This window comes from Dendronephthya gigantea, unplaced genomic scaffold, assembly GCF_004324835.1.
Source record: "Dendronephthya gigantea isolate DGI-Jeju-01 unplaced genomic scaffold, DenGig_1.0 000004F, whole genome shotgun sequence".
Classification (NCBI taxonomy): Eukaryota; Metazoa; Cnidaria; class Anthozoa; order Malacalcyonacea; family Nephtheidae; genus Dendronephthya; species Dendronephthya gigantea.
The window spans coordinates 1487188-1514433 of NW_021163014.1; the positions used below are offsets into that span (position 1 = coordinate 1487188).

General features: G+C 38.1%; 2 protein-coding genes across 3 annotated transcripts in view; one reads left to right on the forward strand and one right to left on the reverse strand.

Moving 5' to 3' along the window:
* Window positions 1–162: 162 nt before the first annotated feature.
* Window positions 163–26274, reverse strand: LOC114515685 (mucin-3A-like). The gene is given in 18 exon segments (XM_028534986.1): window positions 163–1385; window positions 1849–1908; window positions 2058–2166; window positions 2926–3368; window positions 4169–4283; window positions 4676–4845; window positions 5656–5688; window positions 5867–6028; window positions 6199–6448; window positions 7276–7466; window positions 10503–10868; window positions 12960–13163; window positions 14100–14243; window positions 14781–14966; window positions 15380–15523; window positions 16108–19746; window positions 19749–22795; window positions 25975–26274. Coding segments are annotated over 17 exon segments (7026 nt in total). The 5' UTR covers window positions 20322–22795; window positions 25975–26274; the 3' UTR covers window positions 163–1148.
* The window catches only part of LOC114515683, a 33202-nt gene continuing 20847 nt past the window's right edge, over window positions 14892–27246 (forward strand). For both annotated transcript variants that reach the window (XM_028534982.1, XM_028534983.1), the window contains exons 1-2: window positions 14892–14978; window positions 23751–23873. The gene's annotated coding sequence lies outside the window, so the exon portion shown is untranslated. The remainder of the gene's footprint in view (window positions 14979–23750; window positions 23874–27246) is intronic.

The following is a 27246-nucleotide window of genomic DNA, read 5'->3' on the forward strand; positions in this document are numbered from 1 at the left end:
TGAATATTTTATAGAATATGCGCAATATAAATGTGAAATATTATTATTATTATTATTATTATAATGAAAGGCAATCTCTTCTTTTCACAAAACAATAAACATTACACATTGGGTAATATTCTATATTGTAAAAGTGTTTAATAGATAAATACATACACTATTAAATTACAATTTCAAAACTTTTAAAGTTCATAGATATCATCTTTTCGATTTATATTTACACTATATACACTTTACAATCTATGTTACGTCTATAGCTATAACTATTATCAAAACTTTTAAATAATTATATTAAATAAATAAAACTTTCTTAACATTCAAAACGATCCATTGTATACATGTATGTTTATTTTGTGTATAACTTCATGTTCCACACTTTGCTTGTTCTTCATTTCAAAAAACATAACCCAGTCATTGGAACATCTGAATATATTTTACACCCCTTGTATTGTTCAAATCCTACTGAGGGACTGTTTATATACATGATCTCACTCAGCCGAGATTTATTTAACGAAGCGTGATATTGAAGTATTAAAGTAGTACTTAAATAACATGATCCTGGTAGCCATGTGACTAGCCGCCCTAACAATAGTGTGCGGTTGTTTTGTTTCAAAGACTTATTTTAATACCTCAAAATCATCTCAAGCTCTCGGGCAACCGAGCTCATGTGAACAGCCTCAAACAATGAAAAGCATTCGTCGGCACAATGTTTTGCATTCTTATTGTCCATGTCTTTACGCACCCTTTTACAGCGAAACGAAGCCTCTCAGCGAGTCAGCATTGGAACATGATGAAACATTCTTAAATCCTTTTGCAGTGTGATATTTGCTGATTTGCACTCCCGAAAGTACATGTCTTTGAACTCGCGCCAAATATGAACTAAACATTTCTTGACGGAATCGTGGTTCTGATAAAATGTAAAGCGCAGCATCCTCCATTGCTAGTACATCAGTGGTACGTGCTCTTAATGATAGCCAGAATGTAGCGCATATCTTCCAGCCATGTTGAAAGCATACTTATTTCCACATAAGAATTTTTTGTAGAGATGTATAACCAAGAAAACGAAACAATCCAGCCATCCAATAATACCTTCAAGCCATCCAAAATGTGGAACGATCAACGGGAAATATTGAATCTGATATAAATACTCACATGTGTTTAACAGGACTACGTCCCGAGGCCAACCGAAATAATTCGTCCTTGATTGCGCGAACTAGTGGCTCAGCAGGCTCTCCCGTTCTCGTCCCAGGCTCACCAGCAATGTCAGCTTGTGGCATTTCAACTACTGTTTCACGTGGGGCGCTTGTGCTCTCACCCAGTGTCGTTTCTTCCATTTTCGACAAGAAACTCGAATTTTTGGGATCCAAGGTACCTGGCATTTCCACCTATAGTTATATATATAATAAGACAATAAGAATTAAAACTAGTGATACGTGGATGACAGTGGCTAAAACTGCCTGTGATTTCAGGGAAGACTTGCAGTAGCGTAGCCAGCCTGTCGATTTGTCCCGCTATGCTAATATTTTGGTGTTTACTGACTGTGAAAACAATAGATTTCTAAAGACATGAATAATTATAATAACTCGAAATTTACATAGCGGGACAAAATCGTCAGGCTGGCTACGCCACTGAAGACTTGCATGTTGAGTAATATCAAGTGGGGTTTAAAATGTCATGACAATGGTCGGATTTTACATTCATTCGCACGAACGAATAAATGCAGAGGTGACGAGAAAACCAGCTTTAGACTTTTAGTTTGCCTTAAAGATGGAGCTCTGGTTGGTAAATCATACCACGCCACATAATATGGATCACAAAATTTGTTGCAAACAAATGAAGGTGACTTACATTTCGGTAAAAATCTTCCATCGCGTATTCTGTCGCGTATGGAGACCATACCAAACCACCCTGAAAGACAGAAGGGGTCAATACATAGTAAACGAACTAACGCTGTACGTGCAATGAAAGACCTTCCTAGCATTGAGGGCGCCTGGTATGCCAGTTGGCCGTAACTATGTTCTTCTACTGCACTATAATAACATCAGCACAACACCTACCATTCCGTCGGGGGTTTGTTGAACTGGAGTAAAATGCAATTTACCAGAAGGATCGGTGTAGGAATACGGAGTGCGAGCATATGGCCTGTAAGCTGATTGGTTGAGAGCTCTGAAAAGAGAGAAAAGAATATATACAACCGTGTGCCACCTATACGTTATACGTAGAAAGGACTACAATATTTTGCGAAAATACAAATCAACATGAAATGCCTTCTCTTAAATGCGCAATGTTTCCTAATGTCCTACTCTACTCAAGAGGCACACGTACACACGAAAAAGAACCGGAACTTTGAAATTCACAAAGCGGGAGAGCTACAAAAAGCAGCCTTTTTGGTTGAAACTCAAACAGCTTTTTGCAATTTGTTTTGCTTGTATTCCTAAAAAACCCTTCCACGCGTGAGCGAGTGGTTTTTACACTAGCTATATTTGATTCTTCATGAAATATGGCACGCCAATTAAAAATTTTGGCTGCGGGAAGGGAAAATTTAAATCTTTAAATCAGCAGTCAAACAGATTAAAGTATTATATCCGCAAATATTGAGATGCACAAAATCGATCAACGACGCAAACTTCAGGAGCGTAAGGAATGATATCTCGTATGAATTACATAGCTACTGCTCTGGCTTTGTGACAAATGGAAGCTGAAAGTGTTGAGACTAAAGGCATACCGACAGTATCTCTTTACGTAAGCGTCATACATTGGGTGCATTTAAGCTCACCATTGTCAAAGAGAAGCTGTAACGACCTTGTCTGATTTTAGAGCGCGTTTGATTTTGAAATCCATTTCTCTTTGGTAGGCATCCAATAACGTTAGCTAGCTACTTACTAAAAACCCCGAGAGTACCGCGAATTGATCACTAATGCTAACCTTTGTTTATCAACGGGATCCCAAACGACGAGAGGATTCTTCGTCACGACCGGTGGAGGAGGTGGTGGTGGGTAACGAGGGGAATAACCACCTGACATACCAGGATAATATTGCGAGGGGTATGGTAACGAATTCTGAGAATTCATAAATCTCCGCCTGTGCCTTGCGGAAGGAATTGACGCTCGGCCATGCGACGGAGGTGGTTCAGGAAGAGCAGGGGTAAGAGTTGTGGGTCTGGGGTACAATGGAGGTGGTTGTTTATTCTGAGGGCGGCTCTGTGCTTGCCCACCCGCATCGACCTGGTCACTGGTTTCTGGATGATGTTTCTTCGAGGCTGATTTGATTGAAGTGAAAGCGTCGTCGATGAGCGCAATCATTCTACGCCGAGCTTCGCCCATACTGATATCAGAGTCCGATGGTGATTCATGCTCCGCATTAGGAACCTGGAAATCGTTTGAAAAGAGAACTAGGGTTAAATGGCGTTCTGATGGCAATGCTGTACTCAGCGATGTATTCAAATTTTGTCGGCCCGGGCAAAATTCTCGTTAGGGGCCCAAAATCCGCAGCCAAAAAAAACGCAAGAGTAAATTTGTACCATTGTAATGCGATAGTACATCACGAGAACATTGAGGTGTCACAAAGGTATATTTCGGGAGCACGGTCAGTAGTTGGTTTAGGGATATCCTCCCCCAAGAAGATTTTGAAGTTTTAGAGTGCAGCAAATGCCATTTCGTGCGTTTTGGGGGTGAAATTTCAGCAATATCTAATATATATATTGCATTACCCAAACTATAAATAACCCAAAACGTTTTCTAAAAACTACTTTTTTTGAGGACTACATACTACCAACAATATAGTTCAATTTTATTCTTCTAAAATTACGGGGGCCCTTGCAACCCTGAGGCCCGGGGCAGAAATTGCTCCCCCCCCCCTTCTGGGCATTCCTGGCTGTACTTCCAATTAAAGTCAAGAAACAGACTTGCTGAACCAGTGTGCCGATCTTCATGAAAAGATGGGATTTTTACTCTTCAAAATATTATTTACTCCCACTATATACTATCCTTTAAAGTGTAAACAGAAATGAACGAAAAACTCAAACGAAAGTTTTTTGATAGCTTCTGTTTTAACGAGTGATCGAAATCACGAATTCTAGTGTAGCCAGCTCAATTTCATTGTCAAAAACAAAAATTCAGAATACTGCCGTAAAAACAGAATAGTATTAGTGAAATACAAGTATACGTGCCTTTTCCTCGCGGGGACTTGTTAGTTTCCTAAATCCTCGTAGTTCGACATTTTCCTCGTCGTCACTTGTCTCAGCTCTTATCTTGTATTTACGACGAGGCTTGCGGCGAGTTTTCCTGAAGATAAACACATGTGTGAATAAGGAAAAGTATACAATTATCTTTCTACGTAATTATGTATTTAACGGCCAAGCTAAAGTCGTATGTTGGTAGCGACACCTAAAAGGTATAGTACACTTTTCAGCTCCGGCATCTCTGGACTCTGGCATCGTTATCCATAATGCATATTTGCTATTGACATATTTTCAAAAGTAATGTCTAAAGCGCCACCTCATGTAGTGAAACAACACAGATGCTTTCTATATTAGATCATGCATTATATGAGCTGAATTCCCCCTTGCAAATACTAACACGCATATATCATGCAAAAAAACTTAACGGATTAGGATAACGGATTTTATAAAATACAATATTATTATAAATATTGCAGAAGTTATTCGCGGACTAACCTGACAATGGGTTGCATTGCTTCCGGGTCAAGTACGGCACCGATTTCCTGCTGTGCCCTCCCCCAAGCCTTTTTCTCGGTGAAGCTTGGTCTCTTGTTTCCAGATTTCGATGATTCACCCAACTTCTTGTCACGCTGTCTTTGCTTATTACGCCATCTTTCAATGTCGGCCTTTGAAAATATTCAAAAAATATTACTCCATTTTACCGACGTTAAAAATAACACGACCATAAAAGGAAACATGCAATTAAGACATACAGAAGACTATTTAAGAAAATAAAATAAATGCAAAACACGCTCCTCTTGTTGCGATAACTAAACGCAAAAACATAACTTGTCGGAATTATCTGATACGGAATATTATCGGCTTTATGATATGCATGTGTTATTACTGTGTTGTTATACCATCGAACAAGCTGGAACTACCTATCTAAGCAGAAATGCATGCATTTCATGCAATTAAAAACCTATATAGTCCATAAAACAGCATTTTAGGGCCCTCTTACACGTTTCAATTTCTCATGCAACTTGCAATACAATTCTACGTGTAAAGGCAACAACAACTACGAAACCTAATTTTGCTTACATTTTTTACACTCAATGGAGGTTTCTTATTTTGAAGAATCTAAACTAACTTAAATATTTTAAAAGTAGAATTAGCCATTTCCCAATCGAGAAGGGGGCAGTGGGTCTAGTCGCGAACTGCAAAGCATCTATGGACTGTTTGGAGGGACAAATAATTAAAAATGATTATTTCTTGCATCTCCAAACAGTCCATAGATGCTTTGCGGTTCGCGACTAGACCCACTGCCCCCTTCTCGATTGGGAAATGGCTAATTCTACTTTTAAAATATTTAACTTAGTTTAATTTCTTCAAATATAGAAACCTCCATTGAGTGTAAAAAAATGAATAATTGCATTGCAAGTTGCATGAAAAATTGCACCGTGTAATAAGGCCTTTAGAAGTGGAATATTTGTTACCTTCGTTCTCATCTCTTTTTGTACAGAGCCCTCCTGTAACGTTAAATAGTTATATTATTAAATATGTTACGATTATGTAAAGAAGAATAGCTACAGTTTCAGTTTTTCGCTGTAGTGTAATATTGTATACAAATCATGAATAAAATTATTTATATGCACACATTCGTCAACACCTGGAAAACAGGAAGGAGACACGACTTCACGAATTTACCTCTTCAACAACTCTACCAACAAGTGATGTTGGTTTCTGATCAAGCGGTGGCAAACTTGGTTCAGGATGAACTGATGGACGGAATCTAACAGGCGGCTGTATTTCTGGATGTCTGGGGCCACCGGTCATCACTGCCACTGGTGGTAATGTTCCAGCCGAATGCTGTGTGAAGAGTTGAATTAATGTAAGAGCGAAGTTGGACAGAAAAAGAAACAAATTTTAAGTTTTTACTTGCGATTGAGAAGGTCTTAAGCAACAATAACGGATACAACAAGAGACTATTTAAATTGCTATACCACGATACTTTTGAGACAAAATAAAAAGTCATATACCCTGTCAGCAACGGCAAATGCACCGCCATTAGGCGTAAACTGACTATCGTCTTCAGATTCTTCGCTTTCATCCTCCTCGTCCGATGGAAGAGTTCTCTGTAAAGGCCGGGGAGGGATGGTCTTTCTCGGTGTCTCAGACTGCGTTCTTCTACCGACTACGACGTTAGTTTCTTGAATTCTGCTTTGATTAACACTCATATCTGTTAAAGTTTCGTCATCGCTCTCCTCCTCGACATATGCAGGATTTGTTCTGAAAACAATGCAAGTACGTTTCTTAATATAAAACATCTTGGTTAATAGGTAAAAAAACTGTGATGTTTAGACTATGATAGTTAGACTTTCAGATTTGCTATTTTCAGCAGCCTGTAAAATAGGCGTTTTTGGGCAGATAGATGGGTGGGTCGTTTGGCTCATTGGTAGGTAAGAAGGCAGGTATAACTGTATAATTTAGGAAAAAAAGAAGGCCTTCGGATTAATGTCGGTTGAAAAAAAACTGTTAAAAGCTTCTTCGAATTAAACGTGCATTTCACGGGAACTTGGGAAGTTATGATTATTTTCAACCACATGGGCAAGAGCCAGGAGCTGATCCGCGAATGTAGTAGCTATTTCTAGTTCAAAGTTGAAACCTCGGTAGTCAATATCCTAGCAACAGTTGCTTTTTCTGAATATACACTGGAACGTATTTCATAGCAAAAGCCTTTCGCGCCATCGGAACGAATCAGTATCATGATTTTTGGAACAATCGGTAGATATATTTTAATATTTTAATTAATATATTAATGGCAGCGATATAATTATAATCAAACTATTACCGTATAACACTTTTATATACACACTATATAACTTCCCCGTTCCGTTTAAAATGTTTGGCTGAACCATTTCGCACTTCATATTATACATTCAACGTGTTGTGACACATTAATATGGTTGAAAGTTACTGACCAAAAGCATCTAGCTAGAAAGAGAACGAGCGTCTGGACAACGAAACCATGGCTTTCTGTGCTTTCAAACTCATTTTTAAACTGCGCAATCCAGCAGTATATGTAACGGAAAAGTCATCAGCCTGAATTTTCTTACCTCGTACTAACGCTTTCTCTACTGGGAACTTTTCTCCGCACAGAGTTTTCTCTCACAGGAAGCCTACGTGGAGCAGGCTTTGGCCTCGTCTCGCTGTGACCATTTTCTTCAACAGCAACACCTGCTCTTGTTGTTAGCGACGGAGGATGGCGCAGTGCAGATCTTCCTTCCGGTTCAGAAGCGTGAGTCATCTGTAAAGGAGGCTCGATGTCAGAGTAAATATATATATATAAGTTGACAAATCCTAGTATTTTATGTTACGTATTCTGTCGGTTTCAATGAAGTTTATAGAAACATTTGACAGATGGATAAGGTCTTTTTATTTTCTGTGTTATGACATGTTGTATGGAAAGCGGTAAAACAACACCAAATATTTTCGATCGCACACAAATTTAGCAAACAATTTCGCATGAATTCTGCTTGTTCTTTTCTTAATAGGCCTCGTTTAACGATAAAGCAGCGAGTAATAGCAGCGAGCAGGAAAGCGAAAATTATCTTTTGTTATATTAAAATATTCCATTTTGACTAATTTTTGCACTTTTAAAAGATACGTATTGAAAGTAAAACGCTGATATCTCGGTTGGGAATATTGTATCAAAATACGCATGGTATGTACCATATTTTAAGTTAGATATTCACGAATCTAAAGAATTCAGTGTAGCAGACGTCTTAGTTTTAAAGTTATACTCAATTAAACAGGTTAACCTTTTTTTTGCGCCATATATATATATTGGAGTTCATATTTTCCCCTTGTTAACTGACAATATTATGACAAGCGAGATAAATATTAAAATTAGAGCATAAAATAGGTCGCAAGGTGTTCTATTTTGAGCACAAATAAACAATGCTCTTATCCTGATGGACATATGTGTCATTACGGTAAAACGTTTTCGTGAAGAATAGGAGAACGGTGTATAATAACTGGAAAAATTTAAAAGACAGTGTCTTCGACAATGCGACAATGCTCCTTAGGGCATTTATTTTGCAACTGAAAGAAGCCATTTAAGTAAGCCTTTCAATAATGCAAGATGCTGACAAGCTGCATGCTACAATACATAATAACTTCCTCTTTCCGCATGACAATAGGAAAAAAGCAGGTGGTCCATGCACACATTACTTCGGATATAATTGTGTTCCATTACCAGAAATTTGCGACATGATAATTTGCATTTATACTAATTTGCATTTAACTTTCAGCATAATGGCCTTCAACTTTTACTATTAAATACATATAGTAAATATACAAAACCTTAAAATGTCGTTGCCCTAGACCTTGCCCACTGTTTGCCGACCTCTGGGTCAATAGAACAGCCGTTTCCCAACGTTTTAATGATCGAATTACTTACCTTAGGTATTTCTACGTTCGGCCAACTGATTGTGAACAAATGTGTATATAGCCTTCGTATTGTTCAAGTTCCTGATAAGACTGATAATATTTTTTAAAGTGATTGCAGTGAAAATCCGAGCCGTACAGAAAAGTTTATACACAAATACGAAAGACAATATCTTTAACAACTTTTTTTGGTATATTACACGTCAATTCATCAACTACCTGAATCGAAATATTCGAATCAATGTGAGCGATTTTATAAGTTCGTTGACAGAACACGGACAAAACTTTGAGCAATATATTTTTAAATTTGGCAGATTACAGAAATGCCCAAGCAAAAAAATTCGGCCACCAAAACGTTTCTAAACAGCTGCTCGACCGATCTAGAGGTCGGCAAACAGTAGGCAAGGTCTAGATCAACGGCATTTTTAAGTTTTGTATATTTACTATATATATTTTATAGTAAATGTTGAAGGCCATTATGCTGAAAGTTAAATGCAAATTAGTATACATGCAAATTATCATGTCGCAAATTTCTGGTAATGTCTTGCCAGCGCTGAAGAGATGTCATTCTTTTACCTCACGAATGCAAAACAGAAGTGCGTGTATATTTGCTGTTCTTTTCAACATTTACGAACAAAAAATTTGGTAGAGGTAAAAAAACGAAGGGAATTCACGGAAGAAAAGAAGGGGAAAAAAGTAAAAACCTAATATTAAGGCGGATTCAGTCCAAGTGGCCCAAAAGTATTTTTGCCTGCAAGGGTTCAGTGGCGGATCTAGAGTTGGGCTAGTCTTAGGAGGTGGACAGCAACCACGATGGTTTCACTTTTTTCACCAGCCTAAGGATTTACATATTATCCCATACCCAGTGTAAAAGCCGTGTTCCTATTGGCTAAGGGCATGCAGGTGCGTTCAAACTCGAACCCATGAACCTACCGAACCCGATGCGTAAAAACTAAACATACTTGCAGGTTCGGCACCGAAGTGCGTTGATCACGGGCTCACCTCCCTGCAAGTATGTTTATTATATACCCGTTATCCTAATATTTCGTTGTTCACTCATGATCAGCGTGACTATATATAGCTATATCCATCGAGTGTCAAAGCAATCAATGTAATATAATAATTATGACCCCAAATTGTCATAGCAGCTACTAGCTAGGTCTAAGTCGCCAGGCTTGCAATAATTCAATTATTATTGAACTAACCTGGGGCCGGTTGTACGAAAGCCGGATAGCGCTATCCACCGGATAGCGAGTTTTTCAACCTTCTTAAAATTGTCCGTTGATCGGTATAACCCAGATTAAACCTTAGCATTTATAAATTAAAGTATATTTCTCTTAATTGGGAAGTTCATATCGGTAGTTTTGTAGATTTTTAAGCATTTTTACAACGCCTGAAAATTTCGCTTTCCGGTGGATAGTGCTATCCGGCTTTTGTATAACCTGCCCCTGAATGTCAGGGGCCGGTTATACGAAGGCTGGATAGTGCTATCCACTGGATAGTAGTTTTTTTTCAATCGCTATGCAATTTCTCGCAGTTCGATATAGCTTTGATTACACCTTAGTATTCCTAAATTAATAATCCTCTTCCATAACTGTTAGCACAAAATCTATAATTTCATTGCTTTTAAGCTATGTTTACAGGGGTTAAAAAAATCACTATCAGGTGGATAGCCTTAATATCCAGCTTTGGTGCAACCGCCCCCATGCCTTTATTTTTTCCGCCTTAACGCGGTGGTAAACCAGGCGGAAAGATGCACGGGCGAAAAGGTAGAGAAAATAAAGGCCTGATATTCACGTTAAGATTGAACAAGCAAGAGTACTAATACGCTAAATCATAAAATATTCCTCAGGGAAATTGACACATTTAGTTTCCTAAAATGGAAAATGCTTACCCGCGGTTTGTGTACTTCTTCCTCATTTGCCTGGGGCTGAACTTTCTTGGGAGGAGCGCCTTTCTTCCATCGACAATACAGTATGATGACGATGATTAACAGTAAAAAGCCCAAAGAGCCAGCTATTATGACAGGAATGAACCACGATGGATGCTCATCGTCCTTGTCAGAGGCACCGGAGGTCGTGGGTGTTAAAGGCCGGGGTGTCGAAGTAACTGTGTACGGTGTGGTAACACTTGACATCTCGTGTATAGTTAGTTTGTTAAGAATTGCGCATGCGTACGTGGCGTTAAGGATGGAACCAGCATCTGAGATGTAATACGTGACGTCAGCAGATTCGCCTTGGGTCTTCTTAGTTTTGGTAACCTAAAAAGTTAAGACATTGCAATTTTATATTATGGTTTGTAAAGCTTATATGCACGTTCATAACTGAGTAAATTATCGTAGGAATTTATTCAAAGATGGCCGTTCAAATTAGATCAAGACAACCATGGTCAAGCACTTCCAAGTCATATATATAAAGAAAAATGTGGTAGACTAGTGCATTAAATATTGTGTCAAATAATTTAATTCTGACAAAGCAGGGGGTTTGTAAAAATCTTTTGTCAACCTAACAATTTATCTAAAATCAAAATAAAATTTGGGAAAATCATATAAAAACTGACAAAGAAGACTATAGCGGTGAATAAGAAATGTTTCATATAAATTGATGCAGGGGTACATGTAAAGGCAGCAGGTAGCCAAAGGTGCTAATCTGTTTATTCCATACTTAATGCAAGGATGCAGTTCATTCGTATTATTTATGAGACCAGACAAGATGTAACCGAAAATTATAAAGTCTTTGACCATCCAAATCAAGCCTGATTAAATTTTTACCTTTCGAACAAAAATGCTCTCAAAATGCTTGCAATCAGAAGGAACAATTAATGATTTTGGGCTAGGACTGAATTAGACTTGACAGCATGCATGATAAAGAACAGAAACGTTTGTTTATTAGAATTAAACTCCTGATATCTGGCTCCCGAAAACCACAAAAATTGTATCGCTAAAGAACAGACTTATCACAGTTGAGGCCGTAAAATTTCAAAGGATATTGATTTAAACAAAAATATAATAGCTAAGCTTCTAATGCTCTGTTTAATTTCAAATGGTACTGCATTACTATTACTATAATGCCATTAATTATTCTGACATTTGTACATTATATTCGAGTCAGTCTAATTAATAAGTAAGGCCCGCTTCTTGGAAAGTATAGATTTCCATAGATATATGCATCGTCTATAAGTTTAGTTGTTTCAGTCCTACACATCACACATACTAGTTAAAGCGAATTAAAAGCCTACAGCTGACATTATAGATCTTCGATATCTCGGCCAAGCTATAGACTGTATATAAAACACAGCTAATTGGACTCTTTCCCCACAGAAAAAAAAGGTTAAAAGTGCAAAATCTTTGATAAAAGTATACGATCATCCAAACACCGTATGGCGTATATTGAGTGACTAAATCAGCCTCAGTCTCATTTATATAATTTACTGTACGACGAACTTCAATTGTAAGGGTAAATTGTATCAATGATTGGAACAATTGTACAAACCTTCGCAATTAGATTAGCACTTTAGTACAAGTATATCATCTTGATATATAATCCACAATGTTGAATGATTTAGGCCCTGAAACTTGGCGAATTATACTAGCAGGCCATGTTGTTTTAATGGAAACCGTAATTTGAGAAGGTATAAAGCTTGCGGTTGCTAAGGATCGATGTTTATGCCGAATAAACAATGAGGCACACAAAACCGACAGAGTATAAAGCGTTGTGATATGCTGTGAAGAGTATGCTATATGAAGCGTAGACACGCGTGGTCAAGAACTATAGGACTAAAGCGAATAATTGTTATATCTGTTGAATCGGGAATGAAGGTATCACGAAACACGGCAATATTAATTACACGTACGCGTTAAATGGTTGGCACGGCTTAGCCGGCACACAATTATATGTATGCCTATGATCAAGGAATCGAGGTAAAGTGTAAACAATTTTTAAAAAAAAATTGCTAATCAAATGAATGTATACGAGTGGTCAAACTCCACATAGAGCATGTTTATTGTCGGTTCACATGAATTCGAGTAGATTCAATTATAACTTCCCATTCATGGATGTTCTTTAGTAAATTGGTTTGTAATGTACAGTACATAGGCAGTGAGCCAACTTATAAATCAGACAAATGCAGTAGTGGTTTCTCAGTCAAAAAACTATACATTCTATTGCTCATGCAGAAGTAGTTCGAATCCATCGAGCTCCATCTATCGGCTATGCTTTATCGACTGTATATCGCTAATAAAAATTAAGAGATGCTAATGCATGTATTTACATTAAGCGCCAACATGGTCGCCATTTGTAGTCGATTCATTTTAAAGTAGAGCATAAAATGAGCATAAATTTATAATACTCACCACAGCATCGATACTCCCCAAAGCCCTTTTTTTTCGTTTACGAGATGTTTTTAATCGTGCCTTGATATAAACCTGGGTAAGTTTATTCGCAATCTCCTGCTCAATTGCGTTTAGATCAGAAACACTTTTAAACTCCATAGTTTGAATGATATAATCCATCTCGCTGAGTTGTAAGACACTTGGGATGTACGGAGCTACTAGAACCTATCAATGTAACGGAGTAAATAGTTGGATGTATGAAGTACGGAACCTAAAGTACATGAAAATCCTGAAAATTTCCCAGATTATCTAATATAAAATATAAAACAATGCTCTTGACGTTTCCACTTAATTTGATGGTCATGAGCCTGGTCAGTAACTTGTCTGATAAAATGCCAAAACTCGTTTAGAATGAGTGAATTGATTAAGAAAACTGTTTCCTGCATATTCTAAAATCTCACTCCCACTCATTGAGTGGAAAATTAATCCGAAAGACGTCGTAACGACTGCATGACGATATTTCCACTGGAATAAGAGCTTGATTTTTATGCAGTGGTTTCTTGATTTTCTGACATTGAGTAAGAAAGGCTTTTCACGTGCATTGATCATTTATAACAGAATTTCTGTTTCACATTTAATGAGTATATATATAAATGTGAATGAACATAATGAACACAGACGCATAAGACGCGGGCAATCAAGCTGGCCTGTTACTTCCTGCAAGACTGGCCAGACTAAACCTCTGTTTCTATTTGCCATTATCTTTCTGTCTCTGTATATACTGCAATTAGCCCTTCTCACGATGACAAATATCAGCCATTTTTGGGGTGCTTTTAATTTTCTTAAATGCGCTCAAACAATAATAACAATGTAAGAAGCATTATTTAAAGAGTCCATAGACTATTTGAACAGTAAATTAAGCCTAAAATTAAAGACAGTTGCCATGACAAGGTCTTGCGCTCACAATTTAAAAAAAGTACCCCAAAAATGGCAGCACATTCGTCATCGTGAGAAAGGCTAATTGATCTCTTACTTCTATATCGCTCAGATCGATGGGAAAGCCACGACCCTGCACCCTTCAATCCACTCTAGACCCAACCTAACACCAGCACTGGTGTGAACCATCACTAAACTTTGTACAAAAATACAGTTCTTACTTACCGTTTGTTTCAAACTATTTGACAGTTCATTCACACTGACGTTAAATGCAACCAGCACTTTTGTGCGGTCAACTGTAATATTGTCGACGGTGATAAAATATTCAATATAGGTCCTTCCAAGTGGTTCGAAAAACAGTTTAGTTAGCTATAAAGTAAATGGGTAAGAATATGTAAGACACTTCCTAAGGGTACACGTTTCACGCCCAAATGACCAATAACAGTCCATTCGTGTTGAGTTAACTTAACTAGTAATAATTTTACTTTCATGACACCCACCAACTTTTTACAGAATTGCAAAAAAGTGCGGATACACGGGTGCCATCCGTAAGGGAGGTTTAATTTGAATGGGGTTTGTGACTTGTAAGGAAGGTTCATATGTGCCACTTGACGTCATTTTGTTTCCAAAACTTGAAATATTTCTCGGAGGATGTTGAATGACACAATGATGTTGAATGTTTTCTTATAAATACATTTCGGAAACAATTCACTAATTTACATCTGTTAAAAGCCGCATTTGGGCTTAGATGAGACAATTTGAACGGGTCAACTGTCAGTGATACGTCTATTTGATTAACCATGCATCCAATCATGACTGCAATCGATCCGCGAAATGTAGCAGAAATTCAAATATGAACCCTGCTCACGTTTGTGTATTATTTAGGGATGTCATTACAATGCTTACCGTTGCCTCGACAGTGTGAACGTTTGAAACTTTTTTTGACGTCTTGTAAAAGCTGGCAAGTTCATTTTCAAAACTACTCCTGGTTACAGGGTTAGAAAGATTTTTCTGGCTGATGGTTTCGACAAGGATGACAACAACTTGACTCTTTGGATCAATCGATGGTACCGATTTTGGACGCGATATAACCTACAAAATAAGGTCTGTATTGGTCAGTATACCCATTAAAACTAAGGTTAAACTTGGTATAGATATGAATAATGACTTTGTTTTTTTCAACTGAAGCCTAGCGTGGCAAAAATCGGACTTGGTAGTGCGGGCTGTGTGAGCTATTAGGTCGGCATGGATATTTTAAGAATAAATATGAGAATAAAAACATGTTCTCCTTGCATATAGTTAACTAACCCAAAATAGAACTTTACGCTTGCTAAGGATGTATGTGTGCGGTTATGGAAATTTCTATACTTTCAATTCGCTTCATTGCAGACAATGTATTTAATGAGTCGGTTTCATTTGGAAAATGTTGCTCGCAAAAGAACAAGCATTCCGTTTGACTGATTTGAAAAAAAATTGTTCAAAATAAGAAACAGGAATTTACTTACATCATATTCAATGATTTCGCTCATTCTTTTGATGGAAATACTGTCCATTGTCTTAGCAGCAGCTTTTGCTGGCATTGTTCTATTGTTTGCAATGACAATATATCGAATATCAACCTCTTCCCCATCACGTTGCATGTTCTTGACCTAAAAATAAACAGTTGAATGCTGGATTAATTTTCTACTTTTATACACAAAGTACGTCACAAGAGTCACAGTGGCCAAGTTATACATATATCTATAGGTTTAATAGATTACTTTTTTCTATTTAAACCGGGAGAGCAATGCCCACACTCATGTTCACGAGAACTAAAACGGGTACAACTAACCGAAGTTTTTTTTAAAAAAACCCGTTCATAATGACTTTTTAATGGAGTTTTTACGACCATTTTTGGGGAAGAATTAGACCCCTCAGTGAAAGATGGGAACGATAAGCCAAGTCGATTATGGTCTCTTCTATTGTGTTGCCACAGATGTTAAATTTGGCTTCAAACTGGCTTCAAATATGGCGTTTGATTTCAGTATCGTTCCAGTAAACATAGGATTTTAAACAAGTGGATCTATATAAGCTTATAGGGGTAGTCACAGGGGGCACGGAAAGCCAGCGTCTGCTAATATAAATATAGGAATATTTGTTCCCTCTACCATGCACCCCCCCCCCCCTCCTTAACAATCTTCCGCGACCCCTGGGTGTAGAATAGGATAGTAACGAATAACGATATGTCTATTACCTCAACCCTTGAATCAGGAATACTTCTTCGTTTTGGCCTTTTTGCATTCTCAATGAGCTTTCCTATCCAGTAGACTTCGTAAAGTTTGTCTTCGATATTAGCTTTAAATCCGACGGTGTTTATATTAGTGTTTTCGGGTACTTTTATAACAATAATTAACATTTTGACGCTTGTAGTGGGCGCTAGTGTAATAGCGGCTGATGATGATTGTACGATTGAGGACGTGCTTGGTGAGACTTGAATCTTACCAGACGTTAAAGATGTATTAGTCGTGGTGACGGTTGAGGCCTTTGGAATATCTGTTATGCTACTTCGCATTGAATGAAGGATTGACGAGCCCGCGTAAGTTGAAGTCGGTTGAGAAACGATTGAAGAAGATGACACAGTAATTGTTGTGTTCAACAGTACAGATGATAAAATCGTATGTTTCATTGGTACGTTAGTAAATACTGTGACTTTCGGTCGACTCGAGGCGTTCAAGCTGGATTGTGCTGACCTTAGTAGACTCGATGATGCAACAGACGAATTAATTGGATTCGATGACGAGATATTGATCATATTAACAGTCACACTGCTTCTCTGCAACGGTCTCATGACAGTCGATGTCTGATTAACTGACGAATACTGCAATTCTGTTGAAGTTACATTGGCATAGAGCTCGACAGAAGCACTGGCAAAAGTAGAACTTGCAGTTAGGTTGGCAGGGATCGTACTCGTTGCTGAATAGTGAAAAGAAACATTTAAAAATATGGTCGTCGAATAACCCGCCAAACATAAACCCAAAGACGATGTTGGTATGATATAATGCGTAAAGTAGCCAACTGCATCTATTCCACCTGTGGTAGCACCCTCATGTGATGACACGCTTTCCATAACTGTTGGTAAGGTGGAATTTTGTTCTGTATGTGATGCACTTGACGAGGTCGAACTAAAAGAATCCACAACATCAGTCGTTTGTTCCAGGTTGGAATGTGAGTTTGGTAGAGAAAAGGTTTGGTTCAAAATTGAATGAGATGAGGTATCGCTTCTGTCAGGCAGCATAGGTGTGGCCGTTATGGTTTTACTTCCAATGAAAGAAAACGAAGGAGATGGGCTTGTTGTCATAGGTAAATACGCTGTTCTAACGGTGTATGAAGCCCTCGAAATGTTTCCAATGACTGAAGATGTATGAGAATATGTTGCTGCTTTTAAACTAAGATTTTGAATTGACTTCGAGACTAGCTCTTCGATTGAGCTTGTCAAATTAGCCGTCGATGTTTCTGTTACATTCATAGACTCTTTGCTGTAAATATGTGTTAGGGACGAAGAACCACTTGATGTATTGGCCTGTAACGAAAGACCAGAATGCGAAGCCGTTCTAAGAGGCAGTAATTTGTCTACACTCGAGGTTAGATCTTCAGATATGTTGATATCCAGACGGGATGATTGCTGCTGTCCCATCGTAGGAAAATGAGGTATTTCTGTGGAATAGGTGAAGGAAAGTCGCGAATGATCACTGATATTCCTAGGTGTGATTGCGGAGTGTTTTTCTGTTATATTCTTTGTAGCGGTTGAAAGGTGTTCAAGAGAACTTTTTGGAGAGAGGGATGAGACAGAAAAAGTAGATTTTTCTTGAGCTGAGCCATCTACTGTGGAAATGTTCATGTTTGCAGATCTAACAGTGTACAATGGCAACATTGTTCTTAGAGTTTGTTCGTAAGCCTTTGACGTCGTTGATGCAATACTACGTGACTTTATCACAATTGTGTTAAGCGATGATTCAGGCAGGTTAAATACTGTATTGTGCCCTTGTTGATGCGTGGATGTGGTGGGTTTGAAAGAAAATGAATTATACATCGAAGATGCATATGAGCTATTTCGAATTTCAGACGAACTAAATATACTACCGTTTGAAGTACTCAGGCTAATGTTTAACCTTGGCTCCGAAACAAGTATTCTCGTTTCGTTTTTTCTTCGTGTTATTGACGGAGTGATCGTGAAATTGGAGAATGTAATTAACTTTTGCGAAGTGGTGTTGATGATAGATGAGCTGTTTATCACATCAAGCTTTGATGATGTACTATTGCTTTCAGCCAGCAATGATGATACACTTGGTTTGATTACTACCTCGACGGTATCTTTATTAGAACTTGGTAAAAGAACGATAGAATGACGTGCTGTGTTCGAGTAGTTTGATGTGACAATCATATTTTGCTTTTGTGTCGCAGTGGCTGAGATCGAATAATTGCTTTCAGTCCTGAAACTATTATGGTTGAACAATGAACTTTTGTTAACTGAAACTGTTCCTCGAAGAGGCGATGTGTCGTGTATTGAACTGTTCGTTCCAAATGATCTCCGTGAAGAACTATTTGAGTACGGGGACGAGTGGACAAAGCGTGCACCACTTGTTAGTATAGTGCTCGTATGCTCTGGTCTCACTAATGACGCCGAGGAATGAACCGCGCCTTCGCTGGAAGTCGGCAAGGGTATAATGCTAGAATTAAAATCCTCGCTAATCGACTTTGATTCTTCCGCCGACCTGGAACGGGATAGATTCCGACTATGTGCCCGTGACACTTTTTCAACACTCCATGTCTGAATAAGAGACGGACGAGGCAGAACTTTTGTTGCACGAATTGAAAAATTTGGCGACAAAACCGCTTGAAGAGTTGGAAGAAGACTGCTTATCGGCGTAATAATGCCCTCAGAGCTTTCCCCCATTTCTAATTTCGGTGAAGATACATAGAATGTAGACAGGTTGGCAGGTTTTGTAATATTCGCATTTAGCACTTGTCTTCTTTTCCGACGCAATGGGGCATTCCACCCTCCTTCACTTTGTTTTAGGACAACTGTTGTACTTAAACTCGCAGATGAAGACATGGTCATTTCCAGCGCGGAATTCAAGTTTGGAGCAACACTATCTGTCATAATTGAAGCTATAACCTTGGTAGGTTTTATAGAAGACAAATCAAAGTTCTTGGTCGAAGTAAAATAGGCCGCATTTGTAGCTGTTTTATTGATAGTTATATGGATTGTAGAGTTTTGCTGCGATAATTCATGCAGACTTGAGGTCATAAAATCAGTTTTATTTGGAGTAAAATACGAACTATTATCACGAGTCGTCTTCCAGGACAGGGAAGATGATAATGGACTGGTTTTGTCAAGCACCGATTCATCTGATCCTCCTGATGATGGCGTAGATGATTTAATCGCATTAAGGACTGATACACTAGGGAAAATGGATTCAGAACGGTTGCTTCGATGTGATCTTACTTCTTTTGAGTACATTATTCCGAGTACTGGTGAACTCAGGGTGAAACTGGAGTTATTTATAGTCGGTGTTCGTAAAAGAACAGGCGTTGGTTGGACGGAGTTCTGTCCTTCCGTACTCAAACCAAGGTAACTCGTATTCGTCTTTCGACCGATCACAGTAGAGGTACCACCAATAGTCATTCCCACAGCTGGTTGAGAGGTTGATTTTCTAGAATAACTTGATGGTAAGTAATTCACGCTAGTATAACCAGCGTAATGGTATGGTGTCGTGGTTTGATTAATTTTAGTGCTAAAAATGCTGTCTGTACTTGCTGCTGCTTGAACGTCCGGCGAGGTTGTGATATTTTGATCTGCGTTCGAAACCGAAAAAAAACTGTGGGAAGACTTTATGGGCTGTAAAACTGTTCCATAGACAGCCTTCGAGCTAAACGTGGATGGTGATTCGTCCTCCAAAGTGCTGAATTTAACGTTTTTGTTTGGGCGATGTGTCCTAACAAACTGCTTGTATCATTAGTGGTCATAGATATTTCTTCGATAGAGACGAATGCGGATTTTAGACTGAAACTCGGATACGTCGTAGTACTTAAAATGCCATTTGTATATCTAACATACGTTACGTTTTTGGCCAAACTTTCAGTTACAAAAGATCGTAAAACTGTTGATCCATTAATGTGGATACTTGATATTTTCTGACTTGAGGACAGGAAGGCTGTATAAACCGTTCTTGTTTCATTCGAAAGATTAAATTTTCCATGCTTGCTTATGGACCTGCTGACATTAACCGTTGAAAAAAGCTTGCCTGATGGTGTTAAGGAAGAATTCCGTGCCGGCGTCAACAAAGGTGATGAGTCTTGAGTACTGTTACTCGTGGGTGTTGAATGACTTTGTATATTTGCCGTAAAATTAGTATTTGCAGAAAGTTCATTTGAAACAAGTGATGATACAGTTAAATTTGATATCATAGCATTACTATACGAAACGTTACGTGATCCTGAAGAAATAGTCTCGTTTGCCAACGTGGAATACGTACTTGTCATAGCAGCTGTTGGAGCGTGTCCTGATTGTACACTAGATTCTATACGATCCGGCAACCGTGACAAAGATCGTGTTGGGAAATTTTCTTTCTTTGAATGTTTTTCTGTCGTCCTAAATTCTGTAGAAAATCTTGTGGAAGGTGTTGGATGCAACTGCGCGGTACCTGAAGGTAAACTATCGTTACTTCGAGAAGACTGGTGCTCTACTGCTGTTCTACTCCATTTAATATCATCTGTTGAGGGCGAAAACTGTTTTATCCTACGTGACACAGTAACGACGTATGAAATATAGCATGGAGTATACACGGGAAAAACAGTCGTTCTGTTTATCTGCGGAGGACTTGTAAGAACAGGCAGTCCGTTTGATGTTTTGACGTCGGCTGTTGATGGCTTCAATGTGACATTTGGAAGAATGGGATGCATCGAGTCACTTGAAATGTTGCTCAACCTGCTTTGGGAAATTGGTGTAGATGAATTGATCACAGGCCAAATGTCCGTAACTGTTTTGGGATTAGTCTCTACCGTGGTGTAACTTGAGTTTACCTCTAACAAAGATTTGCTGGTTTGATAAGTACTGTGCTTTGCTGAAGTTTGTAATGAGCTAGCGCTCAAAGATAGTAAGTCAGACGAGAAAGGTTTCGACAAATTACGTATATTTGAAGAAGTGTATGTTATTTCCGGTGATACACTACTCTTGAAGGTCTGATGCTCCGGCGACGTTTGACTAAAGACAAGGGTGTTGCGGGAAACATTCTTCACCAACGAAGACATCCAAAAACTTTGACTTTTCTCCCCTGGCGTTCGCCCCTCCTCAGTAAAGCTGGGGTTTAGTTGTGTATGCGTAGAGTTGTGCAAAGAGGTGGAAAAGCGAACGTCGAAAACTTGGGTCGTATTCTTATTGGAGATTGCATCGCTCATTTCTTCAGGCAGCGAAGGACTAGATTTTGAAAAGATTCTCGTGACTGTCTGTTCTTTGTGGGACAACAAGGATATAGTGCTATTCTCGATACTTCCTTCAGAAAAGGGCGCGGATGTTGCCAATGCAGGGGTAGGATAAACTCTTGTCGTCTCGTTCATACTATAAGAGTATGATACTGAAGCTACCACACCATGTGTAGCATTTGTTCTGGTTTCGAACACATCGCTCAGCGAAGCCTGAAGCACGGTCGGGAAATGTCTCGTAGAATTGACTCTCCATAAATTACTAGCAACCAAGGAGGGAGACTGAAGAACGGACGACGGAACTTCCTCTTCAGATATACTGTTAATACCCGAGTGTGTTTTCGTTTCTCTGGGAAGTATATTTAATGAAACGTTCGTGCTATAAACTTCAATATGACCGCTGGAGTTTCGTTCAGTTACTCGTCTCGGGAACATAACGCTTGTGGTACTGTTCACGTTCCAAATTTTGGTTGTTCCAAATGCAGCTTGACTTGCTCTAATGCTTTTGATTTCTTCATACAAAGACGTATTCACTGCGCTAACTTCTGTTTTCCAAATGTTTGAATAACTTGGAAATGTTTCTGAACTGTTGCTTCCTTTTGGAGATGCTTTTGTGGCAAAAATTGTACGCTTAAATGAATTATTTGAAATTGTGCTTGAATTGTTGATGTGTTCTATATCTGATGCTGTAGTAACACGTATACTTTCAACGCTGAGGGTAGCGTTTTCCTTAAACATGCCGCTCGACTGATTGAAATTAGTTTCTGATATATTCGGCATACTCCTGTTTTTTGACTGGAAGACCGCAATAGATGTGCTCAGTTGTGGACTAGGTGCAATAGACGGCGGTACTTGAGAAGTGTAATTGTTTCTGTGTGAATTTATACTGCCTTCATACGCAGAATATGAGGAAGTCACCGTCTTTGTCCATCTGATTTTGCTATGCGGTGATGCTGTTTGATTTGGTTTAGGATGTTCCGCAGAAGAGTTAATCATCGCATAGTTTGATATTGTTTCGGATATATTCAATTTAGCAATTGCACCAGCGGCAGGTGATGCAGTGATACGAACTGAGTATGCTGCTGTTACATTTGATGAAGTATCATTATTACTTTCATATGAAACCAATACGGGTACTGCAGTTCCTGTGATCGAGGTACTAGTTTTACCAACTGTACTTGAGACTCGAGATATTGTTCTAGGAGTCTCAGTGGATTGTATCTGAGGTGCTTGTGATATAGACACCGCATCACGTACACCATATGCTGATGTTCCATTCGTGCTGGCTGTTGTAGTATTTCGTACGGTAGCTGTAGTTTCTATAACTTCAGTTATTGATTTATAACTCGTGCTACTCTTGCTGTAAAACGATCCTGTGAAATTATTTGTCGACAATGTAGACGATAGTTGTTTCGTTGTTGACACGCCAGAAATGACAAAGCTTTGATGGCTCTCAGTAACTTAAAGAAAAGAAAAATAACACTGATAAACTGGGAATCGGGCGAGATCATACCGGTAAGAATTACAGATATGGTGAAGCTTAAGGCCTACACAAACTTGACCCGATTCGCTAATGCGACGCGAATATTTCAATTTCAGAAGCAAATAAATTCAATTCTGAAAGAACATTTCGAGATATACATGGGGGTTACCAGACAAGTCAATATGTGCCATCGTTCCGCTATTTCCAAGAATATCACGACATTGTCAAGAATATCACGACATTGTCAAGAATATCACGACATTGTTGAAGACTTAAAAATTTTTAAAAATCGCGTTGTGCTGCCGGATCGTGGCCGCTGTGGCCTACACAGGTGTAAAATACGTGTAACCATGCAGGGGCGCTTGATTTGAAAAATGATTCTTCATTCAGGTTATGAGCAAGAATTTTTTTACCATATTTTTATTCATATAACGAGCTACTTAAATGAAACTTAATTGGAAAGATTACGTAGTACTAATTAATCATTCATGGACCAACCAAGGCAACTGGCAACCATCATTTGGTACATGTTTCATAAATCATAATTCTTTAAAAATGCGCGATTGCAAGCAGAAATTGACTGCTCAATTATAATGTGCAGCCTACCGTTTTAGTACATACGTCTGCCTGCCTGTTACCACGTTTTTTTGGTGTCTCATTTCAGCATTCCACCCTATGTATTCCTAATGGAACCCCCATAAATTAGTTGTCTATAGAACCACCCAGAGTGGGGGTGGTGGGGAAAAGTGCAGAAGGTGGCAATTTCACAATGCAATTTCATAGCAATGTAGCTGCAGATGTGCAGGTTCAGCAGAGTCCAGTAACTTTCAATCAAAACAAATAAAAGCCATCTGTACCAATCATAACTTTGTTAATTGGTTCTAACAAATATGTTAGTGTATAAAGTTGCATTTAAATTTATTATTTTGCAGGATTTAAAACTTTTGTGCACTGGGAATTATTCAGCAGGGACAATTGCAATAACCACTGAAGGAAAATTGAAATTCTTGAAAGACCATGCATAGCACAAGTTTGAGGATTTCAATTGTATATAGGTAAGTAATTAATTTTATACCTTTTGAGTCCAGTTCATGTGAAAGCAGCCTCTTGATATAGCCTTGTAAGAAAATCTTACTTGAAGTTTACTTTAGGGGTATTTTATTGCCATTTTAATGAAAGTACCAAAGTATCAGGAATTTATAGTAGGGGTCACTCAGCCTCAATTTTGTGCAACAGACTGGCCAGTTTTGATTTCATACAAGTTAATAAGGGGAGTAATGAATGGCAATAATGTATACTGGTAATCTAGCATGCGATCACAAATCTAAAAGGTTCCACCTGAAGTGGGCCTACTGCATGTTTTTCATATTAATTGAGACCATCCTATGACATTCCCAAATTCTGTCAAATTGAGGGGAAATTTCTAACAAACTCTGTGATTCTTCAGCGGAACAGCACCATTAGTTTAACGTTACATTGGCTGCACCAACACTAAATGCACATATAATAGGTGTATACTCATGTACCGGCACTAGTGGGAACTGAGATATGAAGTGCAGTTACGGTATCGAACAAACACAACAGGAATAAAACACTAGGCACTCTCAATGAAAAGTAAATCAAATCCTGTATGTGTCTTGAAAATGATATTTTATGCACCTGTGGGAAGATTTTAAAATAATATTCTCACTAATAGTCATGTGATATGTTGTATATGTAAATAGATTAGTATTTTTTTCAAGCACTTATTAGATAATACTAAAAAATACAGGGCACTTAATATGACTACAAAAGGTCATCTATTTTGCATTACATAACATTACACAGTTTGGCAACATTAGATGGCAAGATTTATATGTTGTATGCGAGTTATCCTTTTGAGAGCATGTAAAACAGTGATCGAGTTTGGTTTACACATACACATGGCCTAGTGAATACAAGCAGCATTGTGCATATGTTTAAAGGGCTCCTGCTGTGCCATGTATTGTGTATACATGCACTCTCATAACTAAGCAACTACAAGCCTACAACTCCCATAACTAAGCATCTTGGCTTTTTGGCTGCCTATATTTTATGTACACATTAGAAAAAAATTCCATCAATCAATATTGTGAGTTGTGACTGACTTTAAAATAGGTCAAGGCTAAAAAAATACTGACTGACCTAGTCCACTAGTACAATTTGAACACATATGAATTCCTGTTTTCATTGACTGCCATAGAAATTCTATTTACATTTTTGAAATGTAGCTATAACATTATGTTTATATGAAGTTGCGTACGACAAATATGTCTTACTAAGTGAAAATCCTACCCTTCTGACACAAGTAGTTCTGATTTATTAAGCATTTAACGAGCAAATAAATAAAAGCGAGACACTGTTGATACAGCAATTTGCAGCTATCGTATTTCGCGCCTAAACGAAATACGACCCGTACGAGTTTTAGAATATACTCTAGTGTGACACTTCGCTACATGACTTTATATTTCATACTAATTATATGTGTTTGTTACAATACAAAGTTGCAATGCAGCCTTCGTGTTAGATTTAAAAATATTTGAAATTACATTTAACAAAAGGTAAATAATAAATCACCGCGGGAATGTAACATATGTATCAACGGCAAAGTAAAAGTTGTAAACGAAGCGATCGTCTGCTTTCTTGCATGGAATAAAGTTTCTAAGCTAAGTAAACTTTAGCAATTCCACTCGTTACAAAAATTGACAGGGTAGCAGAACACTCGCCGTAGAATTTTAAAATGAAACCAACTTAAAATGAATAATCTAGCCGCTGAAATTGTATTTTTATTCGCACAAGAAAACTTGAATAACTGGTCACTAGCATTTGTCGTCTTATGATATTATTTAGCTCAAGGATAAACCGTTTTAGATGGCTACATGTTAAGAAAATTCCCTTGAGACTAATCGGTTTATAGTACAATTTCAAGGTTTTTATATGAGAATGTTAAACTCCCTTTTAGCTACGATTGATATAACGGGAAGCTTGATAAATGTAGTAACTTACGCGGGAGCCAATTCAAAATCTATGTTGTTCGATTGTGTGCTTTTAATTTACCGGCGTTGATTCATATTTATCATGTTATGGCGTTAAATTTCAATCATTCAATGTAAATACACGATACGCTCAAGTGCTCACCTGACAAATCCCTTGAGCTACTGTTGATATATGACTCTGCAGTGTATTCACCTGAAGCATCACTCGCCGTTGCTCGAGTTTCCACAAGCAATTGCTTGAATGATATAAACACCAGCAAGTATTGGCATGCCCAATTCGAAGGCACGAACATTTTTTTTGAAACCGTCAGCTCACATTGTTAAATATTTCGTTCTCTACCCAGAAGCACCGGCTAGAAATCTCACATTTGAAAGCATTATGGAAGAATAAAGTCATTCAAACAGCTATTGACAGCTTCGTATTGTTGTTATAGCAACCAAAGAGAGCGTTACATGCTAATGAGGAGGGATATAACGTGAGTAAGATAGAACAGCAAATGTGATTGGCCAACGAACGTGCATCGTCACCGGTCGTCACCCGTCGTCACCCATATTGCGCGGTCCATATTTCTGAATTTTCCCGCTACTTTTCACTTCCGAAACAAATATAAACAAAACCAACAATTGCAATCCACTATTAAAAAACAGCCAGTACAATATTTGAAGTCTTTATATAGTAACGTTATGGACAGTTTAGACGGGACTTTTTGAACAGCTGGTTTAGACCATGAAACCAAATATACTACTTGGCTTCCTTTTATTCGCATTTAGTCTAGATTTTATTAGACCCTTGTCAGTCTTGTTGCTAGGTCAGCAAGCTAGCTCGACGATTGTATGTAGGGAGAATTTGGACAATTATATTGCGAAATATTTTATTTTGGTGAAGTTTTGCCAGCTCGTTTAGGGCTTGAGGGATACGGTTATAATAAATTATAACAGCTCAGATTTCTTCTGGAATATTGTACTTTGACTTGCATAACGTTCAATTTACAGATATGATTTAGGCAGAATTCATAAAAAATTTAATTTTTTCCAACTCTTCGTCTTCAACTTCTCATATCTATGCATTCTTCTTTATGCATTTTTAAACGCATGAGCCAGTAAAAGTCTAAACAAATTTGTTGATTAGTCTAAGACGTAATTTCTCCTTGTTTACGTGGCATCTAATAACAATTTAGAAAACTTATTGCTAGATTTAATCTTAAAAATATTCTCCATTATGACTCATAGATACAATAGGAAATATCAGCACGTTCATCTAAGTTTAAAATTGTGCCGGCTAGAAATTCATTTTGACTAAAGGCCCAGAAAGGACGCGATTTGGGAAGGCAAGCAAATAAATTTTAACCTATCATAAAATTATTGTAGATTACTTAACGATAATACATTTTGAACGCTCTGGTGTCCATAGATT